This window comes from Budorcas taxicolor, chromosome 1 (assembly GCF_023091745.1).
Source record: "Budorcas taxicolor isolate Tak-1 chromosome 1, Takin1.1, whole genome shotgun sequence".
Taxonomy (NCBI): Eukaryota; Metazoa; Chordata; class Mammalia; order Artiodactyla; family Bovidae; genus Budorcas; species Budorcas taxicolor.
This window is the reverse complement of record NC_068910.1, coordinates 3138738-3155533: the sequence shown is the minus strand read 5'-3', so window position 1 is coordinate 3155533 and position 16796 is coordinate 3138738. Positions and strand designations below refer to the sequence as shown.

Below are 16796 nucleotides of genomic sequence, written 5' to 3'. Positions count from 1 at the left end.
TGTATCTGGGAGCCAAGCACACAGGAGGCGCTCAGTTTATGCTTGTTGTATTAGGAATAACTGGATGGCCAAATGCCTCTCAGGAGCCTCTGCTGCCTGCATGACCCTCAGAACCCTTTCACCCTGCTGGGAGCTCTCAGCTGGGAGGCCACCGTGTGCCAGGTTCCATAGACTGACTGGTACCCATGGGCGCCAGGCCAGGTCTCTAGCTCAGTTTGGGATTACTACAAAGGGCCACCTTGGCTCCCAGGCTCCTGGGAGGCAAGTTGAGGCCATCCTGCAGGTCAACCTCTGCTTCTGCTGGGGTAGATCGAGGCTCAGCTTCTGGAGTTCATGCAATCAGTGTCTGACTTTTTTTCCAGGAAGTCCGGGCCGACTTGCTAAGCCAGCAGTAATCACTCTCCATGCTGAGCTTGCACACCTGCTCATTCCTGGCTTTCCTGCCCTGGATTCTGATCACCTTTTACTTTATCCCTAAAATTTCACCAGTCCCCTGAAGCAGGGTCCATGATGTCTGTATCTCCCACTTCACACAGAGGAGGTGGGAAGCAATTTTTCCCCTGAAGAATTGAAGCCTCAAGTAGAGAACAGGGTGGGCGGTGGACAGATTTTTGAAGAACAGTGACGTCAGCTACATGTCCCTTTTTGTCCTGCAGGCAAGGCTTCTGTAAAGAATGCCCCAATTAACAGCAAAGCCTCAACCATCCTTCTGATGGTTGGTCCCAACCTCTGTCTCTGGGCTAATTTTATTTATTTTTAATTTATACCCAGTCTGCTTCCAAAAAGGATTTGAGGCAGTACTGGGTGAATAAAGCATTTAAAATGAGGCATTTCTTTGCTTCCAAAGTGCTGCCTTGATAGGAATATTTAGTGAGGAGCCTGACTGCAGGGCCATAAAATCTGGGACTGCCACTCTGCCTGTCACTCTGATGGGTGGTTCCTTCCAGGGTAATGCGTGTCTGGGGAACCATTTAACAAGTTTTCCAGTGACAGGGACTGTGAGGGAAGAGGCCACCTTACCCACATCCCTCAGCTTCCCTAGATGACTACAGGTTTGCTGCTGGGTGACAGGTAGCCTCAAATACACACACACACACACACACACACACACAGGTAGCCTCAAATACAGACACACACACACGCACAGGTAGCCTCAAATACACACACACACACACACACACACACACACACACACACACACACACCCTGATGGAGCTGAACGGAATTTTAAAATCCCAGGAAAGAAGTTGGGTGGGCCTTTACACATCACTATACAAATGGGGAATCTGAGACCCAGGAAGGGATGGTAGATAAGATGGCCCGAGGCCCCCTCCTAGACAAGGCTCTCTCTCTCAAGATTTCACGTAAAAATATCGAGATGCTTAACCTGCAAGCGAGGCTTGACATTTGGAAATCGTGCTTCCCACAATAAGCTTGATAGTTCCTCATTTGTCGTTTTTCTGGTCAGAAGGTTGTAAAATCCAGTACACCACCCTGCATTCTCAAAGAGAAGGGGTTGCGACGAGGACGCTTCAGGGCAAGTCAGTTTCCTCTGTCAACATTAACACCTAGACTATCACCCAGAATGCAGTGGTTTTCAAAAGCTGTCTTAATGTATTTGCCTGTTTATCCCTACACTAAATGTCCCCAAGACCGTTATGTGTTTTGAGTTCTGACGTCCGTATCTGATTTCAGTGCCTTTAGACCATGAAGGTTTTCGACCTGCTTTATGTCGCTGGGTATGTTCCGGTGTTTCCTACTTTAGAGTCTATGGGAACTTAAATAGAATTTATACCCTGCTGTTGTGTGAAAACTGTATATCTAAATCCTAAGCATGTTGAACTGGTTCATCGTGCTCTTCATGTCTACTGTATCCTTCTACTTTTTCCAATCTATTAATTCTGCTAATTTTTGAGTTTCATATTGAAACTCCAACTAAAATCTTAATTCCTCTACTTAAAAAATAACTAATATATAGTAGAACTGTATGTAAGTTTGTTCTGTATTTTTCAAATCTCCTCCTGTAAATGTGTTATCATACTTTTATAATTTAAAAAAACAAAAAAAGAAAGCATTACAGTGTACTTGTTAACAAGCAACTTTCGGCTCCCTTCTGCACAGTCCGCCTCTGCAAGCTTCCTGCCATGGGAACTCCACCTTTAGGTTCCTGCTGTAGATTTGCTAGAAATATAAGGCAAGCTGCACATGTGGTTTTAAATGTTCCTGAAGCCACATTAAAAAGTTCTCAGAAGATGAAATCAATTCTAATAACATATTTATCTAACCCAATATGTCAAAAATATGATGACTGCAACATGTAATCAAAATAAATGATCAGTAAGAACCGTGACATTCTCTTTCCATACTGAGTCTTTGAATGCAGCGTGTACTTTCACTTCCAGCCCATCTCAGCCTCGAGTTGTCACATTTCAAGTGCTCAACAGGCATCTGTGACTCACAGCTACCGTGTTGGAACACAAGGCTTTGGACCTCTAATTGTAGCTCATGAAGGCTGCACTTAGTCAAGGAAACATAAGATGTGAATGACTGTGGGGCTTTCCGAGGCCCAAAGGGCATGTTTGGTATGTGGACTTAAGAGTGACTTCTCTCGGCTGTTTCATGAGGGTGTTCAACTGCTTACATCGTGGTTCTCAGCTGTGTTCCAAATTTGAAAGATTATCAGACAGGAGGGTACCAGAAAAAAGATGCATTACTGCAATTTTATAGGGACAAAATTTTTCTATTACCTACTGCCTTGATAAGTCAATGCACATTTAAAGAATACAGTATAAAAAGGTTTTCAAGAAATATAGACATGGGACCGCATACCTTCTGTGTACTTAGGCACCCAACAGTGACATTCAGAGTACGAACAGGGGACCAAACTGACAGAATGGCCTCAGCACTCAGCACAGTCATTTGTCTCAGCCCAGAGGGACTCAAAACCCTGAGGCTGCTTTGGTCTTTGGTGTGGGGAGTGTAGGCTGAAGTCACAGGCATCTGAGCTTCCCGGCTGCTTGATGAGACCCTTGAAAGAACCCAGCACCCCCTCAACTTCCCTCGCTCCCCTACACCAAGCTGGTGAAGCTGCATCACAACCACAGTGATGCTTTTGCCCCTTCCATTAGACTGAACGTATTTCACAGACAAGAAGGAGTGAGGCCTCTTAAATATCCTTGGCAGGCAATCTAATGTTTATTGAATTAGCTAATCAATTAAAAAAGTTGAAATGCTACCAAAACGTAAGAAAAAACAGTGCAGCGCATCCCTCCAGGAGAAACACAAGTGTTCTCTGTATCTTGCTTAGATAACACTGCTGCTGCTGCTGCTGCTAAGTCGCTTCAGTCGTGTCTGACTCTGTGTGACCCCACAGACGGCAGCCTACCAGGCTCCCCTGTCCCTGGGATTCTCCAGATAACACTGGTCTCCAACAAACGTCTGCCTCGCCTGTGCCCACAGAAAGGGAAACTGGGACACTTCTGAGAGTGAAACTAAAGTGAAAGTTGCTCAGTCGTGTCTGACTCTTTGCGACCCCATGGACTATAGAGACCATGGAATTCTCCAGGCCAGAATACTAGAGTGAGTAGCCATTCCCTTCTCGAGGGGATCTTCCAAACCCAGGGATCGAACCTAGGTTTCCTGCGCTGCAGGTGCATTCTTTACCAGCTGAGCCACAGGGGAAGCCCAAGAGTGAAAGGGATGGGACTAATAATTTCTGGGCTGACAAGTATGAACCGGGACTGGGCCGGGGAAGACTGGGAGTTGTGGTCCCCCTGCTTCCACTCAAGCAAGCCAATCCCTTGTGTGCAGTGCCAGTGGCTGCTGCTCCCAGGAGTCCTTGGCTACCCCAGTGTCTCACAGTGAATGTCAACTGTTCTCCTCTGGACTTTAAACTCCTGGGGGATTGGGGACTTTGTCCCCTTCATCCTCTCCATCTCTCTGCAATACTATGGACCAGGCACAGAGGAGGTTCCATGAAGACCCAGTGAGTGAAGAACTGGGTTTCCAGACTCTGCCACTGTCTCACCTGCCCCCTTAGCAAGTACTTCATCTAAAGCAGTCCTCACACTGAGTCCTGGGGCAACAGACACAGGTAGGAATCCCCAGTTCAGTAGAGAAGGCTGGCTTATAAATAAAGCAGTGCTGGAATGAGGGGAATCACGGCTGGGAGGGCTGAGTAAGGGGGCAGGAGGGCTCTACCTGGGACAGGTAAAGAGGTGGTGGAGAGGATCAACACACAGGCACCATAATCTTCCTTCAGGAACACACTCCTGCCTACTCATTTGCTCAAGTGGTGTACCAGAGACTGATCATACCCCTCAGCTCCTGGGTTGGACATGACACTTAAGCCTGGCCAGTGAGAGCATCACACACTTCTGGCCACAGAGAACATTCCAGTGAGAGCATCACACACTTCTGGCCACAGAGAACATTCCAGGCATGGGCACCAGATGGAGCCAATGATGTTAGTGTTGGCACCTCTACTGGAACACACAGCAAAGAGAGGCTCTTTTTCTCTTGGGAAAACCAAAGCTGGAAGAACAATGAACCCGGAGAGGCTCATGACCATCTGGTCACCATAAAGTGAGAAAAACTCCTGGAGGACGAAGCCAACAAAGAGGAGGGCACAGCGAGGGGATGGGGAGACCTTACAGACTCCTTTGAGGGCCTGGATCCAGTCATGTCTGACGCTGCCTATTTACAGACTGACTTTTCAGTTTACCGAGCCTACACTGTCTCTTCCCATGCTTAAGCTAGTCTGCACTGGATTCTGAGGCACCTGAATGACACTCAGCACAAGTTTCAGAGAGAAGGCAGGACTGAAGTCTAACGCTGAATGGTGAGCAGCCCACTAGGCGGGGAGAGGCCAGGCCTTGTATGCGGTGAGATGCTCTGGGCTCAGCCCCGGGCGACTGGTCTATGAGCCTTACCCGCTTATCATGCGATATCCCGTGGGGACAGTTGCTGGCCGATATGGGGAGCGTTACTGTCTCATTCATGGAGGTGAAGGTGACCGTCATGGTATCCTGCCCGAGCACCGTCAGCTTCATTTGCTCGTTCACCTGTGGATGAAGGAACCAGGACTCGGTGGGTCCCTGTTTCTGCTATCCCACCTACTGCTTCTGACACACCGCAAAACACAAAACCCCTCTCGGCCTGGGGCTGAGGGAACCAGATCTTTCTGGTTGCTATGTTAGAATCTTGCTTTCATGGAGAAGACAAAAGAATCCCTATTTCTCTTTGCGGGATTAGCAGAAAAAGTAAGGATGCTTCTTCACCACTGCCCCTTCCCTTTCCAACCCAAACCTGTAAGCAGCTGTGAAGGAGACGGAGGGATCCAACAGCCGAGTCAGCTCTTACCAGGTTGATTTCCCCCACAGAGATGGGAAAAAATACAACCAAACAACTATCCAAAGGCTCCTAAGAGTGAGCAAAAGCAGGCAGATTTCTGAGTCAAAACTTAAAAGGACCAACATGGGATGAGTTCCCTCTGGCTCAAAGAACCAAAGGACAAAACCTGGGGCAAACTACAGTCACAGAAGAGTAAGGAGAAATTTACAGAAGGGATAGAGAAATAGAGTCCTGGGTGTTATTAATAACCAGGCCACAGCTCTAGCTGATCCCTGGACCATGTGTGAACAGCGCAGACTCAAGGCAGCTTACTTCCAAGGAAAGAGAACACTGAACTGAGATTTGAGCTGCTGCCCACTACTGGTGAGACAAAGTTTGCACTATAACTCTAAGTAAGTCCACTGCCTATTAAAACAAAAACAATCAACACATCAGAACTCAGAGACTCCAAAACATAACATCCACAATGTCGGCAATCCAAAACGACTCAACGTGTGAAGAACCAGTCAAGTGCGAGCCATTCTCAAGGCAACAAATAACCAATCCTGTCTGATATGTCCCAGATGCTGAAATTAGCAGACAAGGCTTTATAGCAGCTAATTTAACTATGTTCGGTAAAGCAAACAAAGATATACTTATGATGAAAAAAATTAGGAAATCTCAGCAGAGAAACAGAAAATATAAAAAGCAGCTAAATGGAAATTACAGAGTTGAAAATAAATACCTGGAATTTCTAACCTTCACAGGATTAGCACAACAGCAGAATGGTAATGACAGAATAAAGTCAGTGAACTTGGAGATATATCCATGTAAATTATGTAATCTGAAAAATAAACAGAAAAACACTGAACAACAACAAAAACAGCAGAGCTTCAGGGACCTTCAGGACAATCTTAAAAGGTCTAAAATACATGTAACTGGAGTCTCAGAAGAGATGGAAAGAGATTGGAGCACTCCCCCCACCCCCAAATAGGGGCAGATGACTTCCCAAATTTGATGAAAGATGTGAATTTACAGATTAAAGAAGCTCAGTAAACCCCAAACAGAATTTATATGAAGATAACCACATGCAGACACATCATAGTCCAACTTATAAAATAAAAACAGAAAAGCTTGAAAGCAGCTAGAGAAAATGAACAATGATTTAAATGACCACAGATTTCTCATCAGAAACTATGGAGGACAGACACAATGGAACATCTTTAAAATGCTAATTTTTTTAAGAAGTCAAACAGAATTCCATATCCGACAAAAATATTTTTTCATAAAAACATTTTCCACATGAAAAACAACAGAATTTGTTGCCAGACGATATTCATTTCAAGAAATGCTAAAGGAAGTTCCTCAGGCTGGAGAGAAATGATACCAGGAGGAAAATGGATTTTCAGAGAGGAATGAAAATGCTGGGAATGGTAAACATCGGGGCAGAAACAAACTAGCCACTGCAGCCTTCAAGACAGCATGCAAACTCCCCGGCCTGACATCCAATGCCTCTTGCCTCCACCCCATGACACATACAGCTCCTGGCTTCTTTTCTTGCATGAAAAGCACCTGTGAACTTTTAACAACGCCGCACTGACGCCTAACTTTGGAGATACTATTCCTCTACCCAGAGTTCCTTCCCTCCTTCTTATCTCTATCTATAGTATGCACACTCGGGTTACACCTCAAGGCCACCTTGTCTTCCAGGCCACCCTGACTGCACCAGACTCTGCTGTGCATTTGTGTATGCAGCTCTAGGGCCTAGAAGAATGAATTGAAACACACTGCTGAAACACGTGGTGATGTTAAAGCACTCTGCCCACCACTGTTTCAGTTCTCACAAAAGCAATGTGAGGCAAGGACGGAGGCTCTGGTGACGCATCTTGTACTGATGAGACATGAAGACTCAGAGAAGCTGAGTGGTTTTTAGAAAGCTGCACAGCCAGGGTTCAGCAAAACATTAGTACTTGACTCCTCAGATCCTCATCCCAGTTCTCTACTTGGCCACAGTGACATATAACATATAGTGCCTGCTTGCAAGCAACTTACAATCTTTTTGAATTGTAAACTTTTCACACAACTACAAAATGTTAAATATTAAGGCAATAAAAATACACCTCTGGACTGGGGAGCTGGGACCTGGTCAAGCAATAAAAAGACTTGTGAAAACTACAAAATCCAGAACCCATGGCAGACCAGATGAATCCGGATCTCTCTGCAGCTGTGTCTGGGGTCTGTTAAAAGTGCCATGGGTGATTCTGATATTCAGCCACAACTGAGAACTTCTCCATTGCATAACTAATTGTCCAATGACTCAAATTCCTCATTTCAGTGTGGATTACCTTTTAATCCAGACAGTGGGCCCTGGAAGAAGAGAGAAATGGGCATGAACTGGAGAGCCACAAAGATAGGAAGTCTGAGTAGCACTTTGAAGGAAGAATGATTTGGATTGGCAGAGAGAGAAGATGTATTTCAGGCCAATGGGGTGGGAAAGGTGAGTCATGTTCAAAGACTTGAATGTTTCTAAACAGAGGTATGGACTACAGGAACTGGCTTATAAGAATGAGAATCTAGTGGCCAATTTAGAGGATGAACAGGAAGGGCAGGAGATAGGATGCGTGAGCCCCACCATAAACTCCAAGAGTGATTCTGTCTGTAACTCTAACCTTGGGTGAATTCTATGTTCTATGATCTTTCTCTGAATCCCAACCCATGAGCTAATCCCTGTCTCACAGTGCTTACCCTCCTCTACCACATATTATTCCCCTAGACTTCTAAGTTCCTTGAGGGGTGTAATCTACCTTTCTGTCCCCAAGGTTGATGATTTTAAACAATGGGTGATTTTTGCCCCTCAGAGAACCTCTGGTGCTGTCTGGAGATATTTTCAGTTGTCATAACTAGGAGAGTGGGTATCACTGGCATCTGGGGTGATACTGATAAATATCCTACAATGCACAATTATCACAAAGAATTACCCATCTCAGAATGTCAGTGGTTCCAGGGATGAGAAACTCTGCCATAGGTAAAGTGATAAGCACACCTAATTTGCTTTATTAGTAAATTAATGTAGTCAGTTGTTATTTAGTACTAGTAATTCATCGTTAACTTATTACTTAGTAAATCTTTGAAGAATAGCTTAACAACCAAAAGAATTAAAAAAGGATTTTTGTCTATCAGCTACCTTTAATGCTCAGGTTTCTTTTATTTCACAGATAATAAATTACAAAAACAAACACTGATGAGGGCCAAAATAATATAACTTTTCTTACTGCCACATTAGACATTAAAAATAAAACTATCAACTACTGTAGCAGTTAATTCCTAAAATAAATGACATTTTTAACTATAAAACACAACATTGTTAATAATAAAAAATACAATAGGAAGAATATTACTAAGAAAGGTCAGTACAACAGTTTCTGCAGGCAACTGAAAAGTTCACTTCAGCCAACCGTGGGCCACTGCCCATCAACGTAGGGACCTCTGGATGAGATCAAAAGCTCCCAGAGGCCAGGGCTCCCGTCACACAGGCAGCCTCCTGGCTCTTAATGCCCCACCTCTGCTCCCCACCCCTACCTTGTATTCCAGAGACAGTAAAGTCTCCGTCTTAGAAGTCCAGCTCCACTTGTGGACTACGTAGCCCTTGTGGTCGTTGGTGATGCCACCTTCCTCATCCAAGACCAAGACGTATGGGCAGCTAGGAGAGATACATAAATGAGGAGCTGCCTCCATGCCCCTGAAGGAAGCCCTCATCACTACAGGCTATCAGCAGGCAGGACACTGAGACTCTGCCCTAGATGGAAGAACTGTGGACTCTTGCAAGTAGCCCCACTTCCCCCGCCTAACATGGTCTGAGGTCCCTTCACATCTGTTGATGCTACTTGGGGGAGTCTGCTAGGAAGCACAGGTCTGAGGGAGATGGTGGAGACTCAGGCTAAACCCAAGGGAGATAGAAATGGAATGTATGCCTGCAGCCCAGGAGCTTAAGCATGCAAGATCTCAGGCACCAAAATGGGAAATGGAACATAGGTCTCATTAAAGTAAGTCATTCCTTCCAACACAGCTCCTTAAGAGTATCAGACAAAATCCACATTTGGCTGCCAAGAATATGTGCTACCCATGGCCTCTCCTTCACTGTTTCCTAAAACACTTCTCTTCCCTAAAGAATCCGCCCATGGACCTAGCTGACAGCCCAGATCTTGGTGTTCTGGGGGAGCAGGTGGAGCAGGGCTTGGGGAGTCTCCCCTCTCAGTGGCTGTGACATGGATCTGGCAAGTAGGGGCCTCAGGGCACCCGTGTCCCTGAGGCACCACCTGGGCCCTGCCACGCTGTCTTCCTAGACCTCTGGATGCGGACCGGCCCCTCCTCTCACCAGGGGCTCCTGCTGTCCACCTCAGTGCCCACTTCATTACCCTCAGAGACTCTCCCATGGGGCCGAGACTCCTCCCACCTACTCACCGGGCCTTCAGGTTGTAGTGGACACAGCCCTGGCCTTCAGCATTGAACAGGGCCAGGAAGGAGAAGCTGGGCATGTCGTTGAAGAGGCAGGTGATGGCTCTCCCTCTGCAGCACGTGGGGATCTGGCACACGGCGATGTTTCCAGAGGGGTAGCTGGCAGAAACGGTTAAGTGGGGATAACAGAAATTCTCCCGGTTCTGCTCTCAGATGCCTCATGGGGAGCACAACATTGTAAAGCAGCTTTCCTCCAATTAGAATATAAATTAAAAAAAAAATCCCAATATATGCATAACAGGAGTCCCAAAGATGAAGTAGGGGGACAGAAAGAATGTTTGAAGATACAATGGTTGAAAACTTTTCATGGAAGATATGACTGTGTATGTTCATGAAACTCAACAAACTCCAAGTACAATAAACTCAAACAAAGCCACACTGAGACACATTACTATCAAATGGCATAAAGACAAAGACTCTTGAAAGCAGCAAAAGAAGAGACTTATCATGTACAAAGGATCCTTAATATGACTGGCCAATTTCTCATCAAAAAACAAGGCGGCCAGAGGTACTGGGATGTAACATTTAAAGAGCTGAAAGAAAAAGCTAGCAACCAAGACTTCTATATTGAGTACACCTATTCTTCAAAATGAAGGAGAAATTAAAATTTTCCAGATAAACTTAAGCTGAGGGAGTTAACCACTAGTACACCTGCCCAACAAAAAATGCTAAAAGGAGTTCTTAAGGCTGAAATGAAAAAACACTTATTGTTGTCACTAAGTGACACTTATTGTCAGTCACTAAGTCATGACTGACTTTTTGCAACTCCAGAGACTGCAGCACGCCAGGTTCCTCGGTCCTCCACTATCTCCCAGAGTTTGCTCAAATTCATGTCCATTAAGTCAGTGATGCTATCTAACCATCTCAACTTCTGCCTCATCTTTCTTCTTTTGCCTTTAATCTTTCCCAGCATCAAGATCTTTTCCAGTGAATCAGCTCTTTGCAACAGGTGGCCAAAGTACTGGAGCTTCAGCATCAGTCCTTCCAATGAATATTCAGGATTGATTTCCTTTAGGGTTGACTGGTTTAATCTCCATGCTGTCCAAGGGACTCTCAAGAGTCTTCTCCAGCAGCACAATTTGAAAGCATCAGTTCTTCAGCACTCAGTCTTCTTTTATGGTCCAGCTCTCACATTCATACATGACTACCGGAAAAACCATAGCTTTGACTATATGGAACTTTGTTGACCAAGAGATATCTCTGCTTTTTAATATGCTATCTAGGTTGGTCACAGCTTTCCTTCCAAGGAGCGTCTTTTAATTTCATGGCTACAATCATTGTCTGCAGTGATTCTGGAGCCCAGGAAAATAAAATCTGCCACTGCTTCCACTTTTTCCTCTTCTGTTTGCCATGAAGTGATGGGACTGGATGCCATTATCTCAGTTTTCTGAATGTTGAGTGTTAAGCCAGTTTTTTCTCTCTCCTCTTTCACCCTCAGCAGGAGGGTCTTTACTTCCTCTTCACTTTCTGCCATTAGAGTGGTATCATCTGCATATTTGAGGTTACTGATATTTCTCCTGACAATCTTGATTCCAGCTTGTGATTCATCCAGCCTGGCATTTTCCATGATGAACTCTACATATAAGTTAAATAGGCAGGGTGACAGCTTACAGCTTTGTCATACCCCTTTCCCAATTTGGAACCAGTCCACCGTTCCATGTCCAGTTCTAACTGTTGCTTCTTGACCTAGACACAGGTTTCTCGGAAGAGAGTTAAGGTGGTCTGGTACTCCCATCTTTTCAAGAATTTTCCACAGTTTGCTGTGATCTGCACACTCAAGGCTTTAGTGTAGCCAGTGAAGCAGACATAGATGTTTTTCTGGAATTCCTTTGCTTTTTCCACGATCCATTGAATGTTGGCAATTTGATCTCTGGTTCCTCTGCCTCTTTGAAATTCAGCTTGTACATCTGGAAGTTCTCGGTTCAGGTACTGTTGAAGCTGAGTTTGAAGGATTTGGAACATAACATTGCCAGGATGTGAAAACACACTTGAAAATAACTCAAAGACATACAAAGGAACAAAGAACACTGATAAATGTAACTACATAAGTAAATATATGATTCAGTATTATATTATTTTTGGTTTATAATTATTTTTTCCCATATAATTTGAAAGAACAATTACATAAAATAATAATTGTAAATCTATGTTAGTGGCACACAATGTATATATAAAGAGTTAATTTCTGTTAATAACAAAATAAAAGAGGAGGAATGGAGCTGTATAGGAGCAGAGTCTTATATGCTATTGAGGTTATGTTGGTATTTACTCAAACTAATTTGTTGTCAATTGCAATTAATTTCTTGAGGCTATTGTAACTAAGTACCACAAACTGGGTGACTTAAATAGCAGAAGTTTATTCTCTCATGGTCTGGAGTCTAGAAACCTGAAATCAAGAGCTGATAGGGCTATGTTCTCAGAGGCTCTGGGGAAGAACACTTCCTTGCCTCTTCCTATTTTTCTGGTGGTTACCAAGAATCTTCAGGATTCCTTTGTTCACAGACGCATCATTCTAACCTTTATCTCAATCATCACATGATCGTTTTCTCTGCGTGTTTGTTTTCTCTTCTTATAGGGACATCAACAGATGAGGACTCAATTCTAATCCAGTGTGACTGCATCTTAATGATTATATCCCATTATACCAGGGAACCACTAAGAAAATAACTAGAAAATATGGAGAAAAGTAAATCAGAGAGCTATGATATAATTCAGCAATTCCACTCTTGGGTATGCTGCTGCTGCTAAGTCGCTTCAGTCGTGTCCGACTCTGTGCGACCCCATAGACGGCAGCCCACCAGGCTCCCCCGTCCCTGGGATTCTCCAGACAAGAACACTGGAGTAGACTGCCATTGCCTTCTCCAATGCATAAAAGTGAAAAGTGAAAGTGACGTCGCACAGTCGTGTCCGACTCTTAGCGACCCCATGGACTGCAGCCCACCAGGCTCCTCCGCCCATGGGATTTTCCAGGCAAGGGTACTGGAGTGGGGTGCCATCGCCTTCTCTGACTCTTGGGTATATATCTGGAGAAAAACATGGTTCGAATGAGCACCCCAGTGTTCACTGCAACATTGTTTACAGCAGCCAAGACATGGAAGCAACCTAAATGTCCACTGACAGATGAGCGGATAGAGAAAGATGTGGTGCATACATACAATGGACTATCACTCAGCCATCAAAAAGAGCGAAATAAGGCCACTTGCAGCAACATACAGGGACCTGGAGATGATCATACTAAGTGAAGTAAGTCAGAGAAGGACAAATATCATATGATATTGCTTATATGCAGAATAAAAAGAAAACGTACAAATGAACTTATTTACAAAACAGAAATATAGTCACAGACGTAGAAAACAAGCTTGTGGTTACCAGGAGGGAAAGGGTGTGGGGGGAGACAAACTGGGAGACTGGGACTGACACATACACACCACTATACAAAAAGCAGAGAACTAAGAACCTACTGGGTGGCGCAGAGAATTGTTCTCAATGCTCTGCCATGACCAATACATGAAAAGAATCTTAAAAAGAGTAGATATAGTAAACCGTGTACCAATTTCTTAAAAGATGAAAAAAATTAAAAAGAGTGGAGATTCACTTCACTGTACAGCAGAAACTACTAACACTGTAAATCAATTATATTCCAATAAAATTTTAAAAAATATTTGTATTAAAGGAGAATGATAGCTAATCAACAACTGAACCTTCCACTGAAATGAACCATTAAAAGGAGAGCAAAGTAAAACTAAAGCTAGCAGGAGAAGGAAATAATATGAGAAGAGAAAACAAAGAACAGAAAAAGACAATAGAGAGAACCCAAAAAACCCCAAACTGTTTCTCTGAACAGCCCTGTGAAGTTAGCAAAACTCTAGCTAGACTGAGGGGTGGGGAGGTGGGGAGGAAGACAACCCAACAGCTGCACTTGTGTTTTGGCCATTGTGCCAAGGAACACAGACGCTGTCCTTCAAGATCACTGGGCCCCACCTCGTCATTTTATAATGGAGAGGAGTTAAGTCCCAGAGGCACGCAGGGGCTTGGGCAGGGTCACCAAGAACTGGGCCTAGAGTCCAGGCCTCCTCCTCCGCTCCTCCCACAGCCGAACTACATTAATGGCCAGGATGTGATGATCACTGGGGATGAGGTCAAGCACACCCGCGTCGATGGCTCAGGTCTCCAGCAGGAGACATTCGGGATTCTGCGGCAGGGGAGCGAGTATGGATCCCTACAGGCTGAGCTGTGTGCGGGCCCCCAAACCCCTGATCTATACTCATTCACCCTCTCTGATGGCAGCTTAACTCACAGACACAGGCTTCGTGAGCTCTGGGGAATGGTCCCATTCAATGCAGTGTGGAGTCAGTCAGAGGGGCAGCCCCACGACCCCTGTGAGCAGCAGCTGCCTAAGGAGTTCAACATACGGGGGGCCCTGGAACCGGGGCTGAGAGAGGGTGATGAATGCACTCATTTATGGCCAGAGAAACAATAGGACTCCTGTGACAGGCACTGCAGTTCTGAATGCCCAGTTCAGTGGAGAGGAAGCCAAAGAAAATGAGGGGCCATGGCCGGCGGACCTGCTGAGCTGCCTGCTGAGACAGCTCAGAGAACCACCCTCTCTCCCAAAGGTGGTGAACCCTGTATGCTTAGTGGTTTTATTAGTAAAATGAGGTTTCCCCCTGGCTTCCAGAACCCCTGTCCAGCTCTCTGTGGGAGGGAATAATCCTGAAAGGCATAAAAATGGTGCTGGGAAGAGGGCCCTGAATAGAGGTCAGGAGACCCTGGATCCACGCCTGGCTCTGCCAACAGTTTCCCCTGTGGCACTGGGTGAGTCATCCCTCTGGGTCTTGGTTTCCCTGTTGCTACAACGAAGGGACAAGAATGAAAAGACTGGTGTCTCTTTGCATCTCGTCCAACTTAGGCTGCAGAGTCTGGAGTCAGCACTCTGCCCTCTCTGGCCGCAGAGCCTTGCTGACAAACAGGCTGTGCATCTGAGTCCAGTCCAGATCTAGAGCATGTTGGGGAGAGGGCGACAGGGCCCCCGTAAGGAGCATAGGGTGCAAGGTGCCTTCCTGATACAGTTTCTCCCCCGGACCGTTCTCCAAAGGGAGCCCTCTCTCACCATCAACACCCAAATTCAAACTCCTTTCCCTCATTTCAGAAGAAAGCACTCATAGTCAAGTTGCTCCCTCCAAGGTCAAGTGGCACCTTCATTCTATTCACCATCACGTATGATACTCGATAAACATTTGTGTAAAAAAAAACCAATCTGACTCCATTCATTCTAAAATATGCATAACCCTCAGCATTTACCAACGAGGATTTGCGTATTAGAAATCTCACTTTTCGTCAGTCTAGCGTTCTGCAATCCAGGTACACAGACAAGCTGTGGAGGTCTGCAGACCCCTGCAACCACAGGCCATGCTTCCCTGCATGTCTCAGTGCATGTTTCCAGGAAGAGGGTCTACACCTTTCACCAGACTCTCAAAGAGAACATGTGTCCCCCTGGGCCACTCCCACACCCCGAGGCTGCGACCCAGCTGCCCATGTGCTCATGAGTGCAGACAGACTTCTGCTGCAGAGCAACTCGGGCGGGCACATGCCAGGTGGGGTTCTGGGCTGTGGATTAGACTCCAAATACATGGATCTTGTGGGCAAAGTATTCAAGAACCACAGGGCTCATCCAATGAGCCTGGAACAGAAAGATGAAGACTCTCCCACCTGGACTGAGGGTCTCCTATCATCTTGTCTCAGCTAGAGATGTTCTGTGTCTCTAGCCTCTTGTTGCCTGGGAGAGCCGCGAAGGCAGAGACCACTGCTATACCCCCAGCACAGGCTGCCACGTGATCATACACAGCTGGCCTTGTTGCATCCTGGTTGACAGGACCTGAACTGGAGGCTTGACTCTCAGGACTTCTTCCTCTGACCTGGATAAATTCTTAATACCCCGGAGCACCGGTCACCAGGCTTCTCTGACCAACTGAAAAGCCAAAGGAAACACCCCGGCTTTATCAAACCTGGCGTTCTCTGGGCTGAGCTGCGGGGAGAAAGGACCGAACAGAAGGATACTAAACAAAGGAGGACCCATCGTAGAAGGAGTAATGCAACTTGATGAACTTCCTGGGCCCCTTCCACTCCAGAGAGTGCCGGCCGGAGTGGAGGTGGTAGGCGGGAGGCTGGTGAGGGGCAGGAGCATAAGTCTGAGCACCCGGAGGGTGAGGGTGGTGGGAGCTCTGGGTCTGAGCATCCCCTTTGGGGGTCGACATTAGATGAGGGGGCATCTTTGCCCTGTAGTTGCGTATGATGATGGGGTAGAAGATATTCCTCCCTTTCCACGAGACCCTTTCGGCTTCTCTGCAGGGAAGGAGATCAACATGTCTTCTAGCCACTTGGCTCTCACTCACCAGGGAGGCTCCCTGTAGCTCCTCCCCAGCTCCCGAGACTCCCATCCCATGTCCCTGTCCCCGGAGGACCTTCTCCCACCCCAACACCTCATCCTCACAGGTAATGCTTTTAGGAAGAACTGGGAAGGGCTGTACCCCTGTCAGACCACTCCTGGCCTCATTTCCACCTTTTGCACAGTGGTGGAGACCCACGGGGTGGGCCTGTGTGCAAAATGGGATGGGGAGCTGGAGGCTTTGATCCCCTCCCAATCCTGAGGTTACAAAGGAAGACAGCTTCCTTCTGAAATGTCACAGTTATGAGCAAACTGGGTGGCTGCCCTCTACCCAAGCTCTACAGCTGCAGAGACAGTCGCCCAAGAGCTCCAGGACACATATATGCTTAGATGTGACTACGTTTGAAGTCCTTCATGGGCCTTGCTCCAGGGAACAAGGCAAATGCAGGTTCACCTGCTGGGACTCGTGACCCACAAAATCATAAATATCATTAATCACCCATGTAGATATGTTTTGTTTGAGAGGTGTTTCTTTTTTTCCAAAGAGAACATCTAACAAATTGTG

The 16796-nt window shown here is 46.0% G+C and overlaps 1 protein-coding gene across 1 annotated transcript in view; it reads right to left on the bottom strand.

Annotated features, from left to right (window-relative positions):
* The window catches only part of C1H3orf20 (chromosome 1 C3orf20 homolog), a 49718-nt gene that overhangs the window by 17251 nt on the left and 15671 nt on the right, over positions 1 to 16796 (bottom strand). Inside the window, exons 5-8 of the mRNA XM_052647525.1 lie at positions 15904 to 16188; positions 9793 to 9945; positions 8911 to 9031; positions 4932 to 5063 (exon numbers count right to left, since the gene is read on the bottom strand). Of these exons, the coding sequence (XP_052503485.1) occupies positions 4932 to 5063; positions 8911 to 9031; positions 9793 to 9945; positions 15904 to 16188 (691 nt within the window). The remainder of the gene's footprint in view (positions 1 to 4931; positions 5064 to 8910; positions 9032 to 9792; positions 9946 to 15903; positions 16189 to 16796) is intronic.